This window comes from Gekko japonicus, unplaced genomic scaffold (genome assembly GCF_001447785.1).
Source record: "Gekko japonicus isolate JY-2015 unplaced genomic scaffold, Gekko_japonicus_V1.1 scaffold1517, whole genome shotgun sequence".
Classification (NCBI taxonomy): Eukaryota; Metazoa; Chordata; class Lepidosauria; order Squamata; family Gekkonidae; genus Gekko; species Gekko japonicus.
In genome coordinates, this window is record NW_015174886.1 from 407271 (window position 1) to 425103 (window position 17833).

The following is a 17833-nucleotide window of genomic DNA, read 5'->3' on the forward strand; positions in this document are numbered from 1 at the left end:
TAGCCTTGAGCGGCAGCTGGCGGGCCAATGGCTGACGGTGCACATTTTTTCTCCACTCTCTTAATCAATTATATATAAGGAGAGATACACACACACACACACACACACACACACACACACACACACATACATACATATATTTTCCCCAGGATACTTTGAGATGAAAGAATTGAATATAGTTATGTGAGGGGCTGGGGATTTGTCAGAAATATCTACAACCTTGACAAACTGCAGGTTCCAGGAGTTGTTTCAAAATCACAACAGTTAAACTGATAGGAAAAAAATGAAATCTGTAGTGTTTCCAACTTCATTTTTAGACTTTGCAGCATGATGCCACAAGTGATATCAGCCTTACTGCCGGTAAGGAGGTTAGTATGCTAAGGCAATAAGAATGAGAACTTTTAAAAAATAAACAACAAGATGCCCTCTCTAAGGAGGCTACCATCTTGGATTAAGAAACAGACCTCTCATCTTTTAGCAGTGAAAAGCAGCTGTGGGGAGGCCTGATATGGGTCAGGGATTTGGTACTGAGGGGAAAGGGCCGCTATTTTTTTCCCCTCTTGTACTGTTTCCCCCATATAAGTCAACACTGTTAAGAGCTCTGGAGAGCAACATGTTAAAGTAATTGCCAGGAAATCTGGTCCCAGTTTTTCCAAGTAGTGTGTAGTCGGGGCTCCCTAATGCTTACTGCAAAGTCATAAAGTTTAGTGAAATGAATATTTATTTACTTCATACCCCACAGTTCTCCTTAATGGAGACCCAAAGTGGTTTATATTGTTATCCTCTCTTCCATTTTATTCTCTTAGTAGCTCTGTGAGTAGGTTAGACTGAGACTGATTTCCCACGAGCTGTTGCTCCGCACTTGCTCTTCCCTTTGCCCCGATTGTACGTGTCAATTTCACACTATGTGCTGTGTGGCCGCATTTTGCCCCGCAGCTTCGCCTGATTTCCCCCGCATCTACTCAATCCTGTTTTTTGAGGACTGAGTAGATGCGGGAGAAATCGGACGATGCTGCGGCGCAAAATTTATTTATTTATTTATTTATTCATTTATTTGACCAAAGGCAGGCTCAGGGCGGCTCCCATAAAACTAATAAAACAATATACATCTTATAAAATTACAGATACATCAGTTAAAAGCATTAAGATCGATGGCGATACAAAACAGTAAAGTAATTGGAGGCTGGTAAGGTGCCGCTCCTATCGGAATGCCTGCCTAAAAAGCTCCATTTTCATGGAACTGTGGAAGCTCCCGCAGGGCCCTGATCTCGCTGGGGAGCTGATTCCAATAGGATAGAGTTGCCAGAGAAAATGCCCTGGTCCTTGTTGATGTCAACCTTGCAGCCTTCAGACCAGGGAGGGCCAGGCGGTTTTGAGATCCTGATCGCAGTGCTCTCTGGGGAACATGTGAGGAAAGGCGGTCCCTCAGGTAGGCTGGTCCCTGACCATAAAGGGCTTTAAAGGTCAAAACCAGCACCTTGAAGCGAATCTGGTATGCTATTGGCAGCCAGTGTAATGTCTTTAGCACAGGCTGGATGTGCTCCCACCTGGGGAGACCCATCAACAGCCTGGCTGCTGCATTTTGCACCAGCTGCAGCTTCCGGAATTGCCCCAAGGGCAGCCCCATGTAGAGAGCATTGCAGTAGTCCAACCTCGAGGTGTCCATTGCATGGATCACTGCAGCCAGATCATTGTGTTTGAGGAAAGGAACCAACTGCCTAATCAGCCAAAGGTGGTAGAAGGCTGCCTTGGCAGCGGCTGCTACCTGGGCCTCCATTGTTAAGGAAGCATCCAGGAGCACTCCCAAGCTCCTGACCCTCGGCGCTGGCACCAACGGTGCCCCATCAAAGGCCAGGAGTGGGATCCTTACTCCCGTACCGCTCCGACTCAGGCACAGGACCTCCGTCTTTGTCGGATTCAATTTCAATCGACTCAGTCTAAGCCATTGAGCCACGTCCTGTAACGCCCGGTCCAGGTCTTCCGGGGTAAAGTCAGACTGACCGCCCAAGATCAGATAGAGCTGGGTGTCATCCGCATATTTGTGATATCCCAGCCCATGCCTCTGGGCAAGGGGGCACAGCACATAGTATGAAATTGACACGTACGATCAGGGCAAAGGGAAGAGCAAGTGCAGAGCAGCAGCTTGTGGGAAATCAGTTTGAGGATGTATGACTCAGGTTACTCAGTAAGCCTTCGTGGCAGAGTGGGTATTTGAATTTGGGTCCCCCAGAACCCAATCTAACACTCTTTTATCACACTGGCTCTCTGATTATGAAAAGAAGGCAGGATAATGGGGCAGGGGAAAACTTGGATCTTGTAGTGGTGAAAGATACTGCATTAATTAGTGTACTGGCATAATTGTATTTGTTTGTGTTTTCATTGTTCAGTGTGAATCTCATCTCATCTCTCTCTCTCTCTCTCTCTTTTTCTCTTTCTTTCCTAGGAATAGGCCGGAAAGTGGAAGACTTATCAAGTGAGCAAAATCAGCTGGCTGTGAAGTAAGGAAGTAATTCTCCTAATAATTTAATATTTTCTAAGAAATACTGTTATTTATGTCAGCTGTGTGGAGTTCATATTCTAATTTTGGGATGCATTCATTTTGTGTTCCCGATTAATGGGCTCTTTGCTTCCCTCTGACATATATACAGTAAAGAACATCTCTTTTTTATTATTTGTTTTCACAAACTTTCCTGTGATATACGTGCAAATATGTGAATGTCAGCTACTTAAACACTTTGTGCCTTCCTCGTGCTTCCTTTCTCCCCCTTCTTACCACACAAATGCCACATACCTCAATACTCCTGACTCCTGGTTTTTGACACTGGAGAGGACTACCAAGTCATGAATAAGAACTGATATCTAATTTCGGAAGATCTTCTGGTGCCATTACATTATATGTGTATATGCGCATGTGTGTGCAGGTTAACTTCCAAGTCAATGCAGTCAGGATTGGGGGTGGGTGGGTTGGTTCATCTGTTTCATGTGGAGGAAATGAATATCAAAACATTCAGTATTCTTCACATTTATGATTATAAGTAAATATCTTGGATGGGCACTGATCTTGAAAAAGTGTGCGCATGCTCATTAGGTTGTTGTCTTCCTTTGCATGAAAGATGATTCATGAGGCTCATCTTTCTCCAGATTTATTACTTGGAGAGGTTTTTGAGACCCATTTTTAACCCCTGTTTCTTATTTTTTGTATTGGGGAATAAATATGTGAACTAGATGTTACTAGAGGTACAGCATTAGCCACCCTATGCATCTCAGATGCATAAGGAAGTTGTGGCAGTTATGGGGGTGGGGTGAGACTCTGAGGCAACCGCCTTCTGGAATGAAGAATATCCAGTCTCCCACACTGACCTCTCCTATGGATTCTTTAAAGCCCAGCTACCCACAACCAAATAAAAAGGGGATATAAGTTTTGGCTAAAGGTTGGTAGCATGTAAGCTATTTGCTCCCTAAAGGTATCTTATTTGGAAACCTGCTAGACTAAGACTGTAATTATTTATGAGGTAAGTAGAAATTGCTTTTTCATAGATATTTAACTGGACAGATAAAACACAAATGGAGATTAGTGGTGTGCATTTCATGGATATCGGGAAATACTGATATTTTTCGGGTTCAATATACCAAACATGAAAAATACCAGGTATTTTTGCATACCCCTAATGGAGATTGCAACAAAAGTATTAAACTATCAACTAATAATATTTGGTACCTGAACATTTGGGACATTTTGCTTTTTAAATTGTTTTTGACCTTATTTATTTGTGCACTTTGACAGAATAAGACCTTCTTTGCTGGAGTATTTGAGCTATCTGCTCAACTTTATGAGTATCCTGGTGGGGCCATGCAGCAATTACAAGGACTACATAGCTTTCATTGAAGGGCGACATGTGCAGATGAAGCTTTTGGAAGTCAACTGGAAGCCAAATGGGAATGATAAACTTCCTGAGCCTTCTCCAATGGTAAGCTATAAAATGGCAAGTACTTACTTCAGATGCTGTTACACTCTCTCCCGTCCTATAGACTCAGTGCAGCTTCCAGTATTTGAATAATCCCAGCCCTTATAGTTTCTCTCTACTCTGCGTTAACTTTTGGGACCCAAAGCTGGCATTGCAACAGGGACAGAAGAGTATAAGATTGCACTATTAACTTGACTTCAATTGACTTAGAAGGTGTATCTATGTTTAGGATTGCACCGTTAATCTAGTTCATTGGATACTGTAACTGGTGAAATCCAGGCTGTTGTATGTATTATCCTGTTTTTCATTTCATTGTTCTTCAGTTGTGTAATGTGGTCCTACTGCATTGTTCATTGAATGCATTATGCCAGTCTTTTAGTGTTGTTCTTAAGGAAGATTACTCAGTTATGAGTCTCAGAGACAAAGGTGGACTATAAAGACAGTAAATAAAATAATAAACTATGTTGAAGCAAACTGTACAAAAGACAATATTAGAACAAAGTTTTAATCCAGTGGGACCTTTAAAACCAACAAAGTTTAATTCTGGGTATAAGCACATTTCTTCAGATACATTGAAACCGACTTCCTCATAGGTAGAGAGAGGGTGGGGGGAGGGTTAGTTGCCAGGAAGAGCTAGTTAGAGTTAAGATGCATAAGTAACTGGGCGATAAGTATAGCTAAGATTAGATTAAAGCACTTGGTAAGACCTGTGGATAGCAGCAAATTAGCACACAAATAAAAGAGTTAACAAACAGGTGTGAGAACTATGTTTGAGTCCAGTGACATTTTTAAGACCAACAAAGTCTAATTCTGGGTATAATCGAGAACTGGGTGACTCAGCATTCTTATTGGCCAGTTGCTTATACATCTTGACTCTAACTAGCCCTTCCTGGCAACTAACCCCCCCTCCCCTTTCTTCAATGTATCTGAAGAAGTGTGCATGTACATGAAAGTTTACACTTTGAATTAAACTTTCTTGGTCTTAAAGGTGCCACTGGACTAAAACTTTGTTCTGTTGCTTAAGAGCAACACGGCTACCCACCTGAAAAGACAGTATTGTTTACCATACCACCAAATTCTCCTTCCAAAGTAGCTAATGCAGACAATGAGATTGCTGCATTCACTAGGAAATTAGAAATGGGTCTTTTATTTGGAGGAAACATTTTGTCTTTTGGCCTTCTTTCAAGAATGATTGCTTCAATGTTCTGTGTGTACTTTACAGGGAGCTGTTCTGCACAAGCTCTGCATTGCCCTTGTATCACTGCTTTTGTTCCTGACATTTACCAAGAGCTTTCCCGTTGCGTACATTGTTGATAGCCAGTTTATCGATAAGCCTTCTTTTTTGACAAGACTTGGCTACTTGTATGTTGTTATGCAGGCTTCAAAGCCAAAATACTACTTCGCGTGGACCCTCGGTAAGGTTGACACAACAGTTCTTTTTGTATTGCAATCAGTAGAAAACTAAATGTCTTAAAGTATATTTAAAAACTCATGGAACAACCTGTTTGGTACATTGCAACATTTATTGCTGAGAGTATAAAGGACAATTCAAACACTGTGATGTCTTTGATCAGAACAAGGCTGGGAGAGTAGGAGGAGCCCCCACAACTGTTAGCTTGTCTGTGTGCAACTGAAATCAATGAGCCTTTAGTGTTCAGATGCGTGGGCACCAAGTCCATTGTATTAATGTTATTTAGGAACTCTTACATTCTCTAGCTAGTGCAGTGTTTGTGTTTTCATATAGCACCATGCCAAGTGCAAGTCATAAAACTGGAAGTGATAATCCAGACCAAACTGAAGGACCAACTCTAGTTCTTCACTCCACAGTCCAAATATGCACACCTCGCCAGAGATTTCTATTAGTAAGGAGAAAATGAATCACAGCAGTTCTTCAGTAGGGTACATGTTAGCTGAATTGCTTTATTTACAGCAATTGGCAATTTATAAATGGGTCCTTGCCAACTATACCAAGGTCCTGTTCCCACCAAGGGTTACCAGAGAAGGACAACGAGGCTATTGTTGTTAAAATAAATGTCTTTTACTTAAGAATATAAATCTCATACAAACAATACTGATGCACTCACACATTCAATCAAGTTCCTTAGAAATACAATATTAAAATAAGCACAGTTGCATTAGCAGGTAGGGTGATGGTGGCCAATACTTATCTGTCTTGCAGTTCCGGTTGTTCCAATGAAGAATGGATGGGAAGAAATGGAAACTAAAGGGATTTCACACACAACCGGAACCAGCCAGAACGTGTGGGTCTCTTGACTGCAGATCAAGAGATCAAAGTAGAGGCAAGGGTTTGGGGATAGCAAGTGGGACTCAAGAGGAGTAAAAAGCAGACAGGGGTTGTTGCGGGGGTTGCTAGCTAGGAAGGGCCAGGTGAATGGTCCTTACCTTTTATAGGGGGTCCATTAGGTGGGTGGTAACTGTTCTAACCTTGTGGACCCACCTATCTGTTAGTCCATCCTAAAAATGGTTGCCTATAGGAGTGGGAGGTTACCTATAAGGAGTGGCCAATATTGTAATCTAATACCTTACTCAAAGAAGGGCATCTGGGCAGGTGTGAAAACCTTGGCGTCAGGATGCTCCATTGTAGTGTTGATGAAGCTGGCCGTTCTCATTGTGAACCAAATGTCCATTTGGCACGAAATACCAATGCAGGAACAAAGCAGTGATGGGTAGTACATGACTACAACTATTTCTGCAATGGGGGCTGTCTCTTCTCAAGTTGTTGTTTCTTACTGCTCACAATAATGGAGGTGTGTGCTTCTTCACCAGGCTGGTAACTGTGTAACTGAAACCTTTACGTGTAAGGCTTGTGCAGGTACCTTCTATGTGTTACATCACAACAGGTGACTTAAAGTGTACAGTCTTCTGAGCCTGTGTGTGTGTGTGCACAGTCCATTGTGTGTAGCAATAAATATAGTCCATAAAGCAAAATATCAAATTCATTCTCTAACATACACAGCACATGAGTGAGTATCCACAGCTGGATAGAGGTCTTTCATGCAGAGAAAGGACCTTGAGTCAGCTTCCACCTTGCTACATCCAGAACAAGGTTTTGAGATTCAGCATATCCATCCCTTTCTATCATTCAGTGCTGGAAATAAGGCAAGATAGATATCAGGGACCCAAGTCTGCCTTGCTCAGAACCAACATTACTAGGGGTGGTAACCCTTCGAGCTGGTGGCTAGAGAACTCCCACTATCATGACTGATCTCCAGGTAACAGAGATCAATTCACCTGGAGAAAATTGCAATTTTGGAAGATGGACTCTATGGCATTATGCCCCATTGAAGCCCCTCCTCTTCCGTTTCCACCCCCCCCCAAATCTCCAGGTATTTACCAACCTGGAGCTGGCAACCTTAAGCATTACAGCAGTGGTGATGGTCTCTGAATGTGCCAGGCAGAGTTATTTCTGAATGGAGTTCAGCTGAATTTTAAAAAGCATATCTATGAATGAGAAAAGGGGCCTGATACCCTTTCTACCTACCTTTCTATTACTCCTATTTGCTATTAGCATAACTTGGGAATTAATTTTATTAATTTATTTCATGTATATGCTCCAGTTCTCCCTAGTGGGAACCCAGAACAGCCTACATTATTCTCCACTTTAACCAGTACACTACAATGCCAAGCAGTTGTTTGAACTGGGACCAAAACACTTTGTGAAGAATGTAGAATTGGGTATATAGCAAAACTGAGTCATAGGCAGCATTCTGATTTGAAAGACACTGGGATTTTGGGGGGAAACCATGTAAAGCAGTGGGCAAGGCCTTCCATTGTTCTTCCCACTAAGGTCCAAAATATCATTAATTCCCTCTTCCTTCTCTCGACAACTTTCATCTAAGGACACAGAGCATTCTGTTGATCAGATTAATACTGTTGCTAAGCAATTCTTGCTTGTCTAAAAGGACAGACACAACTTTTGTGTGAGAGTCAAACTCATGAAGAGAAACGCTGGAAATTCCTTCTGCCCTGGAATTTTTTTACTGGAAATGAGACCAACAGGCAGGTCTTCAAAGTGCTCTGCTGACACAGGCTCTGTAACACAGTAGTTATACTGATCTTAAATCTCTAGTAACAGGACTGTTGAGTGTGAGTCTTCAAAACTAGAAATGCTATAGCAGAATTCCATCTTTGGATCTATTGTTATATCCAATCCAGGGATGAATCATTAAAAAAATAGTTCTTTTGGAACTTCAAACTCAAATTTATCTACTCCACTGCCCCAGACTGATTAGCCTACATTTCTAAATGAAATGCCACTATGTTTCTTCTGAACCACTAACTTTGTTATATTTAGCATTAGGATTAACATTGATGTTACATTTGTGCAGTATTCTCTTTGAAATTCTCCAGGATAGAACTTGCTTTGTATATATTAGGACCTCAATCCGAAGAACTGCACCATTTGTTTCACATGTTCCTGAGGGCTTTTAACTTGTGTTTCTCAAAGAACAGTTCACAATATCATAAAATAAAGTCTGGAAACCAAGAGGAGTTTCCAAATCAGTGTTTAATGTTGTTCCAGTGGGGAGGGTCAGAGGTCCCACGGGGCACAACCCAAAACCTTGGCCATCTGTAAGTAGTATTTTGGATCTCCGGCTAACATGTTGTGATTTCTGATTTTATTGTTTTTGATATTACAGCTGATGTGATCAACAATGCAGCTGGCTATGGGTTCAGTGGTGTTGATGAAAGAGGCTGTTTCCACTGGGACCTATTGTCTAATCTAAATATCTGGAATATTGAGGTAAGTCAAAATAAAAGATTATGGAAAGGGGGCTAGATCATGGGCATTACTACCTATAATGGGGGGGGGGACTTGTTACACAAATACACATGTGAGGGAAACATTGTACATTATTTTATACACTTCATTTTCAAGGACAGATACCACTAGTAGGGAGGTTTTTAATATCGGTTCAGACCCATATCTTAACCTTTGCTTAATTTTGAAGAACAGCAAATTTTAAGATTTCAGATTAGAGTGTTTTATTGCACACACACCTTATTAATGTATTGCTGTCTACCTCAAGTAAGCTCATATATACCCACCAGGATTTAAAATGTTCTGGTTTGGAAATCAATAAATCCAGCCATTGTTTAAGCAGGAAATCTCTCCAACTACATATTCTTCCTATATGTTTTCATATGCAAACCCCACTTACTGTTATTTCTAAAATGAATACCAAGTGTGGTTTCTTAAGAGCTGAATTGCTGATCTCAGAGGTGTAGGGTAGTGGGAAAATACAGTCTCCTGCCATATATAACCCTATAACTACAACATGGCATTCAAAAACAGTATAATGTTGGTTTTTAAATTTTAATTTTCTTTAATGTTTACACCTATACTCAGTGGGTACTAGATGCAGACTTTGTTGTTACAATGTTATTTGATCTCTGGATCGTTAATAATGAAGTAATATAATTTAAAACTGGATAGGAGTAGACGTTGTTTAATATGTGTGCGAGGTAATAACGCATGGGAATTTTCTCTTTCCTAGACGGCAACAAGTTTTAAAATGTATGTAGGAAACTGGAATATACAGACCACTGCCTGGCTTAAACGGTAAGAATAATGTAGTTTAGTGCTCTTAGACTTTGGTAGTCCTCCATTTACTATAAGTAAAGGTAAAGGTTTCCCTTGCATGAAAGCCAGCCAAATCCGACTCTAGGGCTGCAGTGCTCATCTCCATTTCCAAGCTGAAGAGCCAATGCTGTCTGAAAACGTTTCCGTGGTCATGTGGCCGGCATGACTAGACGCCGAGGCGCAAGGAACGCTGTTACCTTCGCACCAAAGTGGTACCTATTTATCTACTTGCAGCTTCTTGCTTTCAAACTGCTAGGTTGGCAGGAGCTGGCACTAGAGACGGGAGCTCACTCCGTCATGCGGCACTCGGGTCTCGAACTGCTGAACTACCGACCTTCTGGCCTGCAGTTCAGCATCTTAACCACTGAGCCATCGCAGTGGCTCTATACACACTCATAAATATGATACTAGTTTAACAATTATACTTTAGAAATTTATTTGATTATTAACAGTGTGTTCCTAAGCAGAGATACACCTTTCTGAGCCCATTAACGTCAATGGTTAAACTCTGTTTAGGATTACAGTATAAAATCATGGAGTCCAGAAGAAGTGGCAATGCAATTTACAAAAATATCAAACATAAAACTATATAAAAGACATGCAGATATTTAAATCATATATTACAATATAATTTGTATAAAGATATTATATTATTTAAAAGTCAACATGCAGGCTGGGAACATCAGCAAAATAATTAGTAGAAATATGGAGAACAAGATTTATTTATTTATTTATTTATTATATTTTTATCCCGCCCTCCCCACGAACAGGCTAACAAACGAGGGCACCATGTGCCAAGTATAAAACATTAAAACGCATAAAAACAACCATTTTATCAAAATTAAAGTGCTCAGTGATGTTAATATTAATCATTTAGTCAAATAAGTCGTCAAGATGGTGATCAGTAGATGTTACTCAAGCCCGAATCAGCAGTACCGCTCCATCAGAATACTGTAACTCAATTTTATAGTGGGCCATTGATCTTAAATGGGCCATCCCAGTGCCCCATGTTCCCATGAGGCAGTTGGTGGTGGCGGTGGCTCCTAATTAAAAGCCTGGCAGAAGAGATTCGCCATGCAGGCCCTGCGGAACTGTGAAAGGTCCCGCAGGGCCCTGATCTCCTCTGGGAGCTCATTCCACCAGGTAGGAGCCACCACTGAAAAGACCCTGGCCCTGGTTGCCACAAGCCTGGCCTCCCTGGGGCCTGGAATCACCAGTCGATGTTGAGCCCCCGACCGTAGTGCTCTCTGAGGTATCAATGGGGAAAGGCAGTCCCTCAGGTATGTCAGACCCTGGCCATATAGGGCTTTAAAGGTAAGTACCAGCACTTTGATGCTTACTCAGAAAGCTATAGGCAGCCAGTGCAGCGCTTTCAGCACAGGTCGGATGTGCTCCCATCTAGGGAGACCCATCAGAAGCCTGGCCGCAGCATTCTGCACTAGCTGCAGCTTCCGAATTTGCGACAAAGGCAGCCCCATGTAGAGAGTGTTACAGTAGTCTAATCTTGAGGTGACCGTCACATGGATCACTGTAGCCAGGTTGTCGCGGTCGAGATAGGGGACCAACTGCCGAATCAGCCGAAGATGGTAAAAGGCCGACCTGGCAGTGGCTGCCATAGGGTTAGTTAAGGAGGGATCCAGGAGCACACCCAAACTCCTAACCTCCGACGCAGGCACCAATGGCACCCCATCGAAGGTCGGGAGAGGGAGCCCCATCCCCTGGCCACTCCAACTCAGGCACAAGACCTCCGTCTTCACTGGATTTAGCTTCAGCCGGCTCAGTCTAAGCCAACCAGCCACGGCTTGTCTTTGTAGTATATGGTAAGGCTGCAATCAGACTGATGTTGAACCACCACATTCATGAATCTGGCTTGCTTCCAGGCTTACACATAACACTAAAGATAGAGTTAGGAATATGTTGTGGGTTTAAATACACCTGAGGATGCTGTTCATCTATTCCTTGATTTAAGCTTCCAATTATTCTAATTTTTGTATGTTTCTTTTTCCTTCCCAGCGTGTGCTATGACAGAGCTCCTTGGTACCCTACAGCTCTAACGTTTCTTCTCTCAGCTGTTTGGCATGGCATTTACCCTGGATATTATTTTACATTTATCACTGGAATCTTTATGACACTAGCAGCCAGAATGGTGTGTATCTTATTTTCCCCCCTCTGGATGTGACTCAGATGTAGCCTGCTAAAGTCATTGGGAGTAGCACTTGATTGCAGCTCAGATGGATCTGGACAGCTTTTTTCACTCGGCCAGTTCCTCTCCTTATTGTTGGCTGAGTGATTGACGCAACGGGGGTGCACAAACATAAGAACATAAGAGAAGCCAATGCTGGATCAGGCCAATGGCTCATCTAGTCCAACACTCTGTCACACAGTGGCCAAAAATACCAGGTGCCATCAGGAGGTCCAGCAGTGGGGCCAGGACAGTAGAAGCCCTCCCACTGTTGCCCCCCCCCAAGCACCAAGAAAACAGAGCATCACTTGCCCCAGCCTGTGAGTTCCTATGTATACCTTGTGGCTAATAGCCACTAATAGACCTCTGCTCCATATGCTTATCTAATTACCTCTTGAAGCAGTCCATGCTTGTAGCCGCCGCCACCTCCTGTGGCAGTGAATTTCATGTGTTAATCACTCTTTGGGTGAAGAAGTACTTCCTTTTATCTGTTCTAACCCGACTGCTCAGCAATTTAATTGAATGCCCATGAGTTCTTGTATTGTGAGAAAGGGAGAAAAGTACCTCTTTCTCTACCTGCTCTATCCCATGCACCATCTTATAAACCTTGATCATATCACCCCTCAGCCATCGTTTCTCCAAGCTAAAGAGCCCCAAGCGTTTTAACCTTGCATCATAGGGAAAGTGTTCCAACCCTTTTATCATTCTAGTTGCCCTTTTCTGCACTTTTCCCAATGCTATAATATCCTTTTTGAGGTGTGCTGACCAGAACTGTACAGTACTCCAAATGAGGTCGCACCATTGATTTATACAGGGGCATTATGATACTGGCTGATTTCTCTGTAAGTGTAAAGAAACAAGTGTAGAGAAAGCTTTATTCAGGAATTAACATACTTGATAATAAAGAGCAGAGATAGAGACAGGTTTCTAGCTGAACACTAGCTAAGAATGAAAGATGGAGAATTGTGAAATTTCCAAGAAGAATATTGCCCTAAAAATAGCAATCTGGAGAAAGTCAAGGAATGACGCTTATCAGGAAACAAGGTGCTGACCTCACTATTCTATCTAACTGGCCTTTCTTCTTGCTGCCACGTGCTGGGTCTTACTCCAACCCTTATTACAATCTCCATTCCTCATGATTCAGAAGGGACCCTCCTCCTCCCTTTTTCATCAACAGAAAATGTTGGCTATCACACACTAAGTTTTTTTCCAGATTGTACCAAATAGCCTCTATTTGAAACCTCGCAGTTGCCAAGATGTGCCTGCCATGCTCTTATGCATGAAAGCTTCTTTATGCATTTCAGTGACTGGAATGCAGAGAAATGTTTACCCAGAACTGCCCTTTCCATTAAAATGAATAGAGAATCTCTGCTGAGTGAGAGATTTCCAAGTGCATATCAGAGCCTCACATAGGTTTGTCAACTGCCTGGAGAAAAAGAAATGTCCTGTCACTTTCATAAAGGTTTATTGGTATGTTATTTAGCATGCAAAATTATTTATTTCTATGCTATGAAAAACTTTGATCACCTGTTTCCACACATTAACCTGCTATTTAGGGGACAAACTGTTCCTTGTTAAAACGTTATATAAATTATCATTTATGAGCCTGGAATTGTCTGTGGTATGAAAATTAGCTTTCTGGAAACCTTGTAACCCTCACCTCCCCAAATTTGCCATTTCATACTTATTTCCACAAATAAATGTTTGAAATGGGAAGATAGGGCCTTCAGAACTTTCATAAACTAGAAAAAGAGGATTTTAGTGGCCTTGGAGCAGGGATTGCAATGGCTCAGATAGTTCCACTTCCCTTGCCTCTTGGTCACCCCCCTGCCCTGCCAGATCCCTTGGTTTCTACAACTCTTATCTCTTGACAAAATGTTCCAAGTTCTGTTAAATTCCCATATTGCAGTCAGAATGAATTCTACACAACATTTCTGATGCGTGTGTGAAAACGTGTGAAACGTGTAGCTATGCAGTCTTATGACCCACACCTTAGATTCCTGTTGAATCAAGGCCACAAGATACTCTTCAACTAATTGGAGAAGAGGGCACATTATTCATGTATTGATCCACATGTATAATTCCAGCAGCTGTCCTTTACATCTGTGAGGAGGATGAAAGATGCCTGCCTGTCACAGGGAAGGGTGGCCCAAGAAGTGTGGCCTAATGCTGGGACCAAGAAAGGAGGGGCCTGGTGCACCTGCCAGAGCCTCCTCCTGTTCCGCAGCTGAAAAGAGGGAAAGGGGTTCAGCCTCAAATGGGTCCTTCCCCTCATGTTGAAATGCTTCCTCTTTGCCCTTCCGGTTCTCTCTGCCCTTCTTTATTTTTCTTTCCAAAAACAATTTATTAGGATATATTATTAAGTCAAATACACATTATAATTTTAGTTGTTATACATCCTTACTTCTACTAATCCCCCCCCCCTTGGCTTCCCACAGTGCTCCAACCTCCAGCCCATTTCTTAAATTTTTCTCTATTTTCCCCTTATTCCTTTAATCATAAACTACCAGTAACATTTCCTTCACTATTGTTTTCTTATCATTAACTTTCTTCTAATAACATTAACTTTTCAATAACTCGGTTCTCTCTGCCCTTCTGATTCTCTCTCGCGCTGGTTGCCTAGGGGCAAGGAGCAGCCTCAAGACCTCCTCAGCCAGGACTGCAAGTGTTCAAAACAGGCTCCCTCAGTCCCTAGAGGCTCCACCCCCTTTCCCCTGGGACAGTGAGAATGTCTGCGAGGGGCACAGTTACATATAATAATAATAATACTTTCCATTTATTAATCGCTTTCCCCAGTGGGCTCAAAGCGATGTACAGTTACTCAATATAGACAAGGGACTAACAATGTTTGTAGAGGATAGGGAAGACAACATATATTCATTTAATTGCACACTCCGTCACTGCCCAGTGTAGACGTCTTCTGGCTTGGCCCCGTAGTTTTCCACATGGTTGCTTGTTGACCAGGCTTCAGGACCCGTATGTCAATCGCTACACTGCCACCGCCTGGCTAGAACATCCACTGCAGGGATTCTTTGTAGCCGAGAAGTTTTTTTCGCCTTTTCCGAACCTCGACCAGAACGTCCGATCGTCAGCTAACACCCTCCCACAAGGGAGATTGGTGTGCCCACCCTCTCTAAGGAGTGGTTCCCATTTTATCTACTCGCCGAAGCTTTCGAATCACTGGGTGGACGATGAGCTGGGGACAACAGGCTGGCTGCTCACACCAGCGCGGGGCTCGAACTAACACAGTTCAGATGTTAAGACAGTGGGATATACCCACTGTGCCACCGCTCCCATATGAAGATTAATGTCTAATATTTTCATTTTTCTTAAAGATCAGGAACAATTTCCGGCATTTCTTCACGTCTTCAAAGACTCTGAAGACGAGCTATGATGTTGCTACTTGGTTGATAACTCAGCTGTCTGTCTGTTATACCGTGGCCCCATTTGTCCTGCTCGCCGTTGAGCCCACCATTAAATTATACAGGTATGCTCCCTCCTGTTACATATATAAGGTTAAAAAATTATAACAGGTCTCGTTAGGCATGCCAGCCTGTGACCAAAGCTGAACGAAATATTTTGAAGAGGATACTCAACAGGGGTATGTATTTGGCTATGATAGTATGGTGTAATGCCTAGGTTTTGACCTGGGTCAAACCTCTCCTCATCCAGGAAGCCCACTGGATTTTCTTTGGGCCAGTCACTGCAAGGACAGACCATCTTTTGGGCCTCTTTGCCCCCTAAAGCTACCGTGTCTACCTATGAAGATGTTGATGCACTGGCAATCCAGAGGTGAATGTGTGTATTGGGGGGGGGCGTGTTGTAGCTGGCCAAGCACACTGAGAAAAAGCCAAGCCCCACTGTTATTGCCAGTACCTGGAGAGTCTTGCCTTGGACCTGGCTGGTAGCTATGCAGGTCTGGGAGGCTGTGAAGAACATGCCTGTTGCCTTCTCCCATGCTGCTGTGCTGTCCTAATGTCACTACCAACACTTCAGAGGCTTGCTTCACTGGTGTGGGTAGAAAACCAGACCTGCACAGTGAGCAAAATGGTTGCTGTGCTGCTACTGAGCCCATGTGCCAACCGTGTGCCTACCTCTGTTTTAGCCTAACTTGTTTTATAAGGTTGGTATGAGGATGTATTGGGAGAGAGAACCCTTTGTATGCAACCCAGATGTCTTTAAAGGAAGGATGAGGTAAAATGTTGAAGGTTTGGATCCTACCAGCTATTCTGGTGACCTCTTTTGATCTCCCAAAAGGCATAGCTGGGGGGATCGTGGTACCTTCATGGACAAAAAGCCACATTGGACAGGGCTGCAGAGAGAAGGGAAATTGGGTTGGATCATCCTTCTTGCACTACTGGAGGAGCATTAGGATCCAGCACCTCAATTTTAATGTGATTTACTCCACGTGCAATTTATTTGAATTTATTGGAGTCATGTTTGTCATCTGCATGTCACACAAGAAGCAATATAACCACACACTTAACTACTCTACAAACCACTGAGCAAAATGCTTGCTTTTCCCAGGAGATTTTGCCTATTGATGCGTGTCATCGGTCGGTTCATAATACTCTTGTGACCTCCTGAAGCCACCCTGCTATCCTGTCTTCAGCATAAAAATTACATCTTTTATACTAAGGTGAATCACCTTCATCCCCTTTAGGAACTTTGCACATGAGTTGCTTGCTTGGGAAACGTTGCAGAACTTCATGTTGCAATAAAGAGGCACTTTTGATCACATTGACTACTTAACCAAATACATGAATCAAATGCACACAGGCGATATTATATTTACGTACTTTTAGGGTACATGGAAGAACTATCCCAGTCCTTCCCATGCTTTGGGTATTCCTAGCATATTAAAGACGTTTTGCAGCAAATGATATCCATGTATGTTTTTCATGTGGGAATGGACAAGGTAAGATGAACTGATGCATTGGTTTAGTTCAAAGTTGTGACATGCACTGCACTGGACAATTTTAATATACACTTGTCCATATTTTTGTATCTTTCCCCTGGAAGGAATTGTGGTAAAGGATAAGGATCTTGGAGTGAAACAAGCTGAGGGTGTGATGGGGTGAAGGAGAAGTGAGGACTCCCCTAAGAAATGTAGCCCTCTCTGTATCTTGGATTGGGGGAGGTAATACGGGTCTAGCAGGGATGAAAACTGAAGGTGGAAGCCCATCAATGTTCTGCTCAAAACTAAACATGTAAGGTAATGCCTGCCAAGTAGATCTGGATACTGTTTATAGAGACTCATCATGACTACTGCTTAAGAAGGTAGGATGGGCAGTTCTATTTTTTCATAATATGCCTGTTGAATTGCAGCATAGTGCCTTGTATTTTTTCCAACAGTGGAAGGCTATTTCCATCTAAGACAGGATGCAATTTCCACCATTTTTTCCTTCCCTTCCCTGCAGATCTCTACTTTACTTTGGTGTAGTGGTTAAGAGCGGCGGACTCTGATCTGTAGAACTGGGTTTGATTCCCCACTTCTCCATATGCAGCCAGCTGGGTGACCTTGGGCCAGTCACAGTTCTCTCTGAGCTGTTCTCTCAAGGCTATCTCAGCCCCACCTACCTCTCAGGGTGTCTGTTGTGGGGAGGGGAAGGAGATTGTAAGCCGCTCTGAGACTCTGAGTGAAGGGCGGGGTATAAATCCAACTCTTCTCCTACTTTATATTCTTCTCCAGTTGTTCACAAAGGTTCTGTGATGTCCCAGGAACAAAATTTATGGATTTTTGGAGGAATGATGCAACAGAAGGGGGAGCCAGGAAAGTCCTGCTCCACAAGCTCTACACTACTTTTGTATTCTGTAGACTATAAACCATTATAGCTACTGATGCAATTCTGCAAATGCTGCTTAATTTGTTGAGGATTGTAACATGACTCTGATTATTTATACTCCTAGGAATTCATATTATTTTTGCTGCTTCTGTTTTTGTCACCTGCAGGTCACTTTACTTCCATATGCACATTTTATGTTTTTTCGTGCTGTTGGTGTTGCCAAAGAAACCTGAGGGCCACAGCAAAAGGCAGCCTTCAGTTCGAGGCACACAGAACTCTGATATATCAAACAAGA

At 42.6% G+C, this 17833-nt stretch overlaps 1 protein-coding gene across 1 annotated transcript in view; it reads left to right on the top strand.

The window, feature by feature from the left end:
• MBOAT1 (membrane bound O-acyltransferase domain containing 1) overlaps nt 1–17833 on the top strand; it is a 51951-nt gene that overhangs the window by 32114 nt on the left and 2004 nt on the right. Inside the window, exons 6-13 of the mRNA XM_015424923.1 lie at nt 2444–2498; nt 3785–3968; nt 5188–5380; nt 8627–8730; nt 9485–9549; nt 11584–11716; nt 15088–15239; nt 17706–17796. Of these exons, the coding sequence (XP_015280409.1) occupies nt 2444–2498; nt 3785–3968; nt 5188–5380; nt 8627–8730; nt 9485–9549; nt 11584–11716; nt 15088–15239; nt 17706–17796 (977 nt within the window). The remainder of the gene's footprint in view (nt 1–2443; nt 2499–3784; nt 3969–5187; nt 5381–8626; nt 8731–9484; nt 9550–11583; nt 11717–15087; nt 15240–17705; nt 17797–17833) is intronic.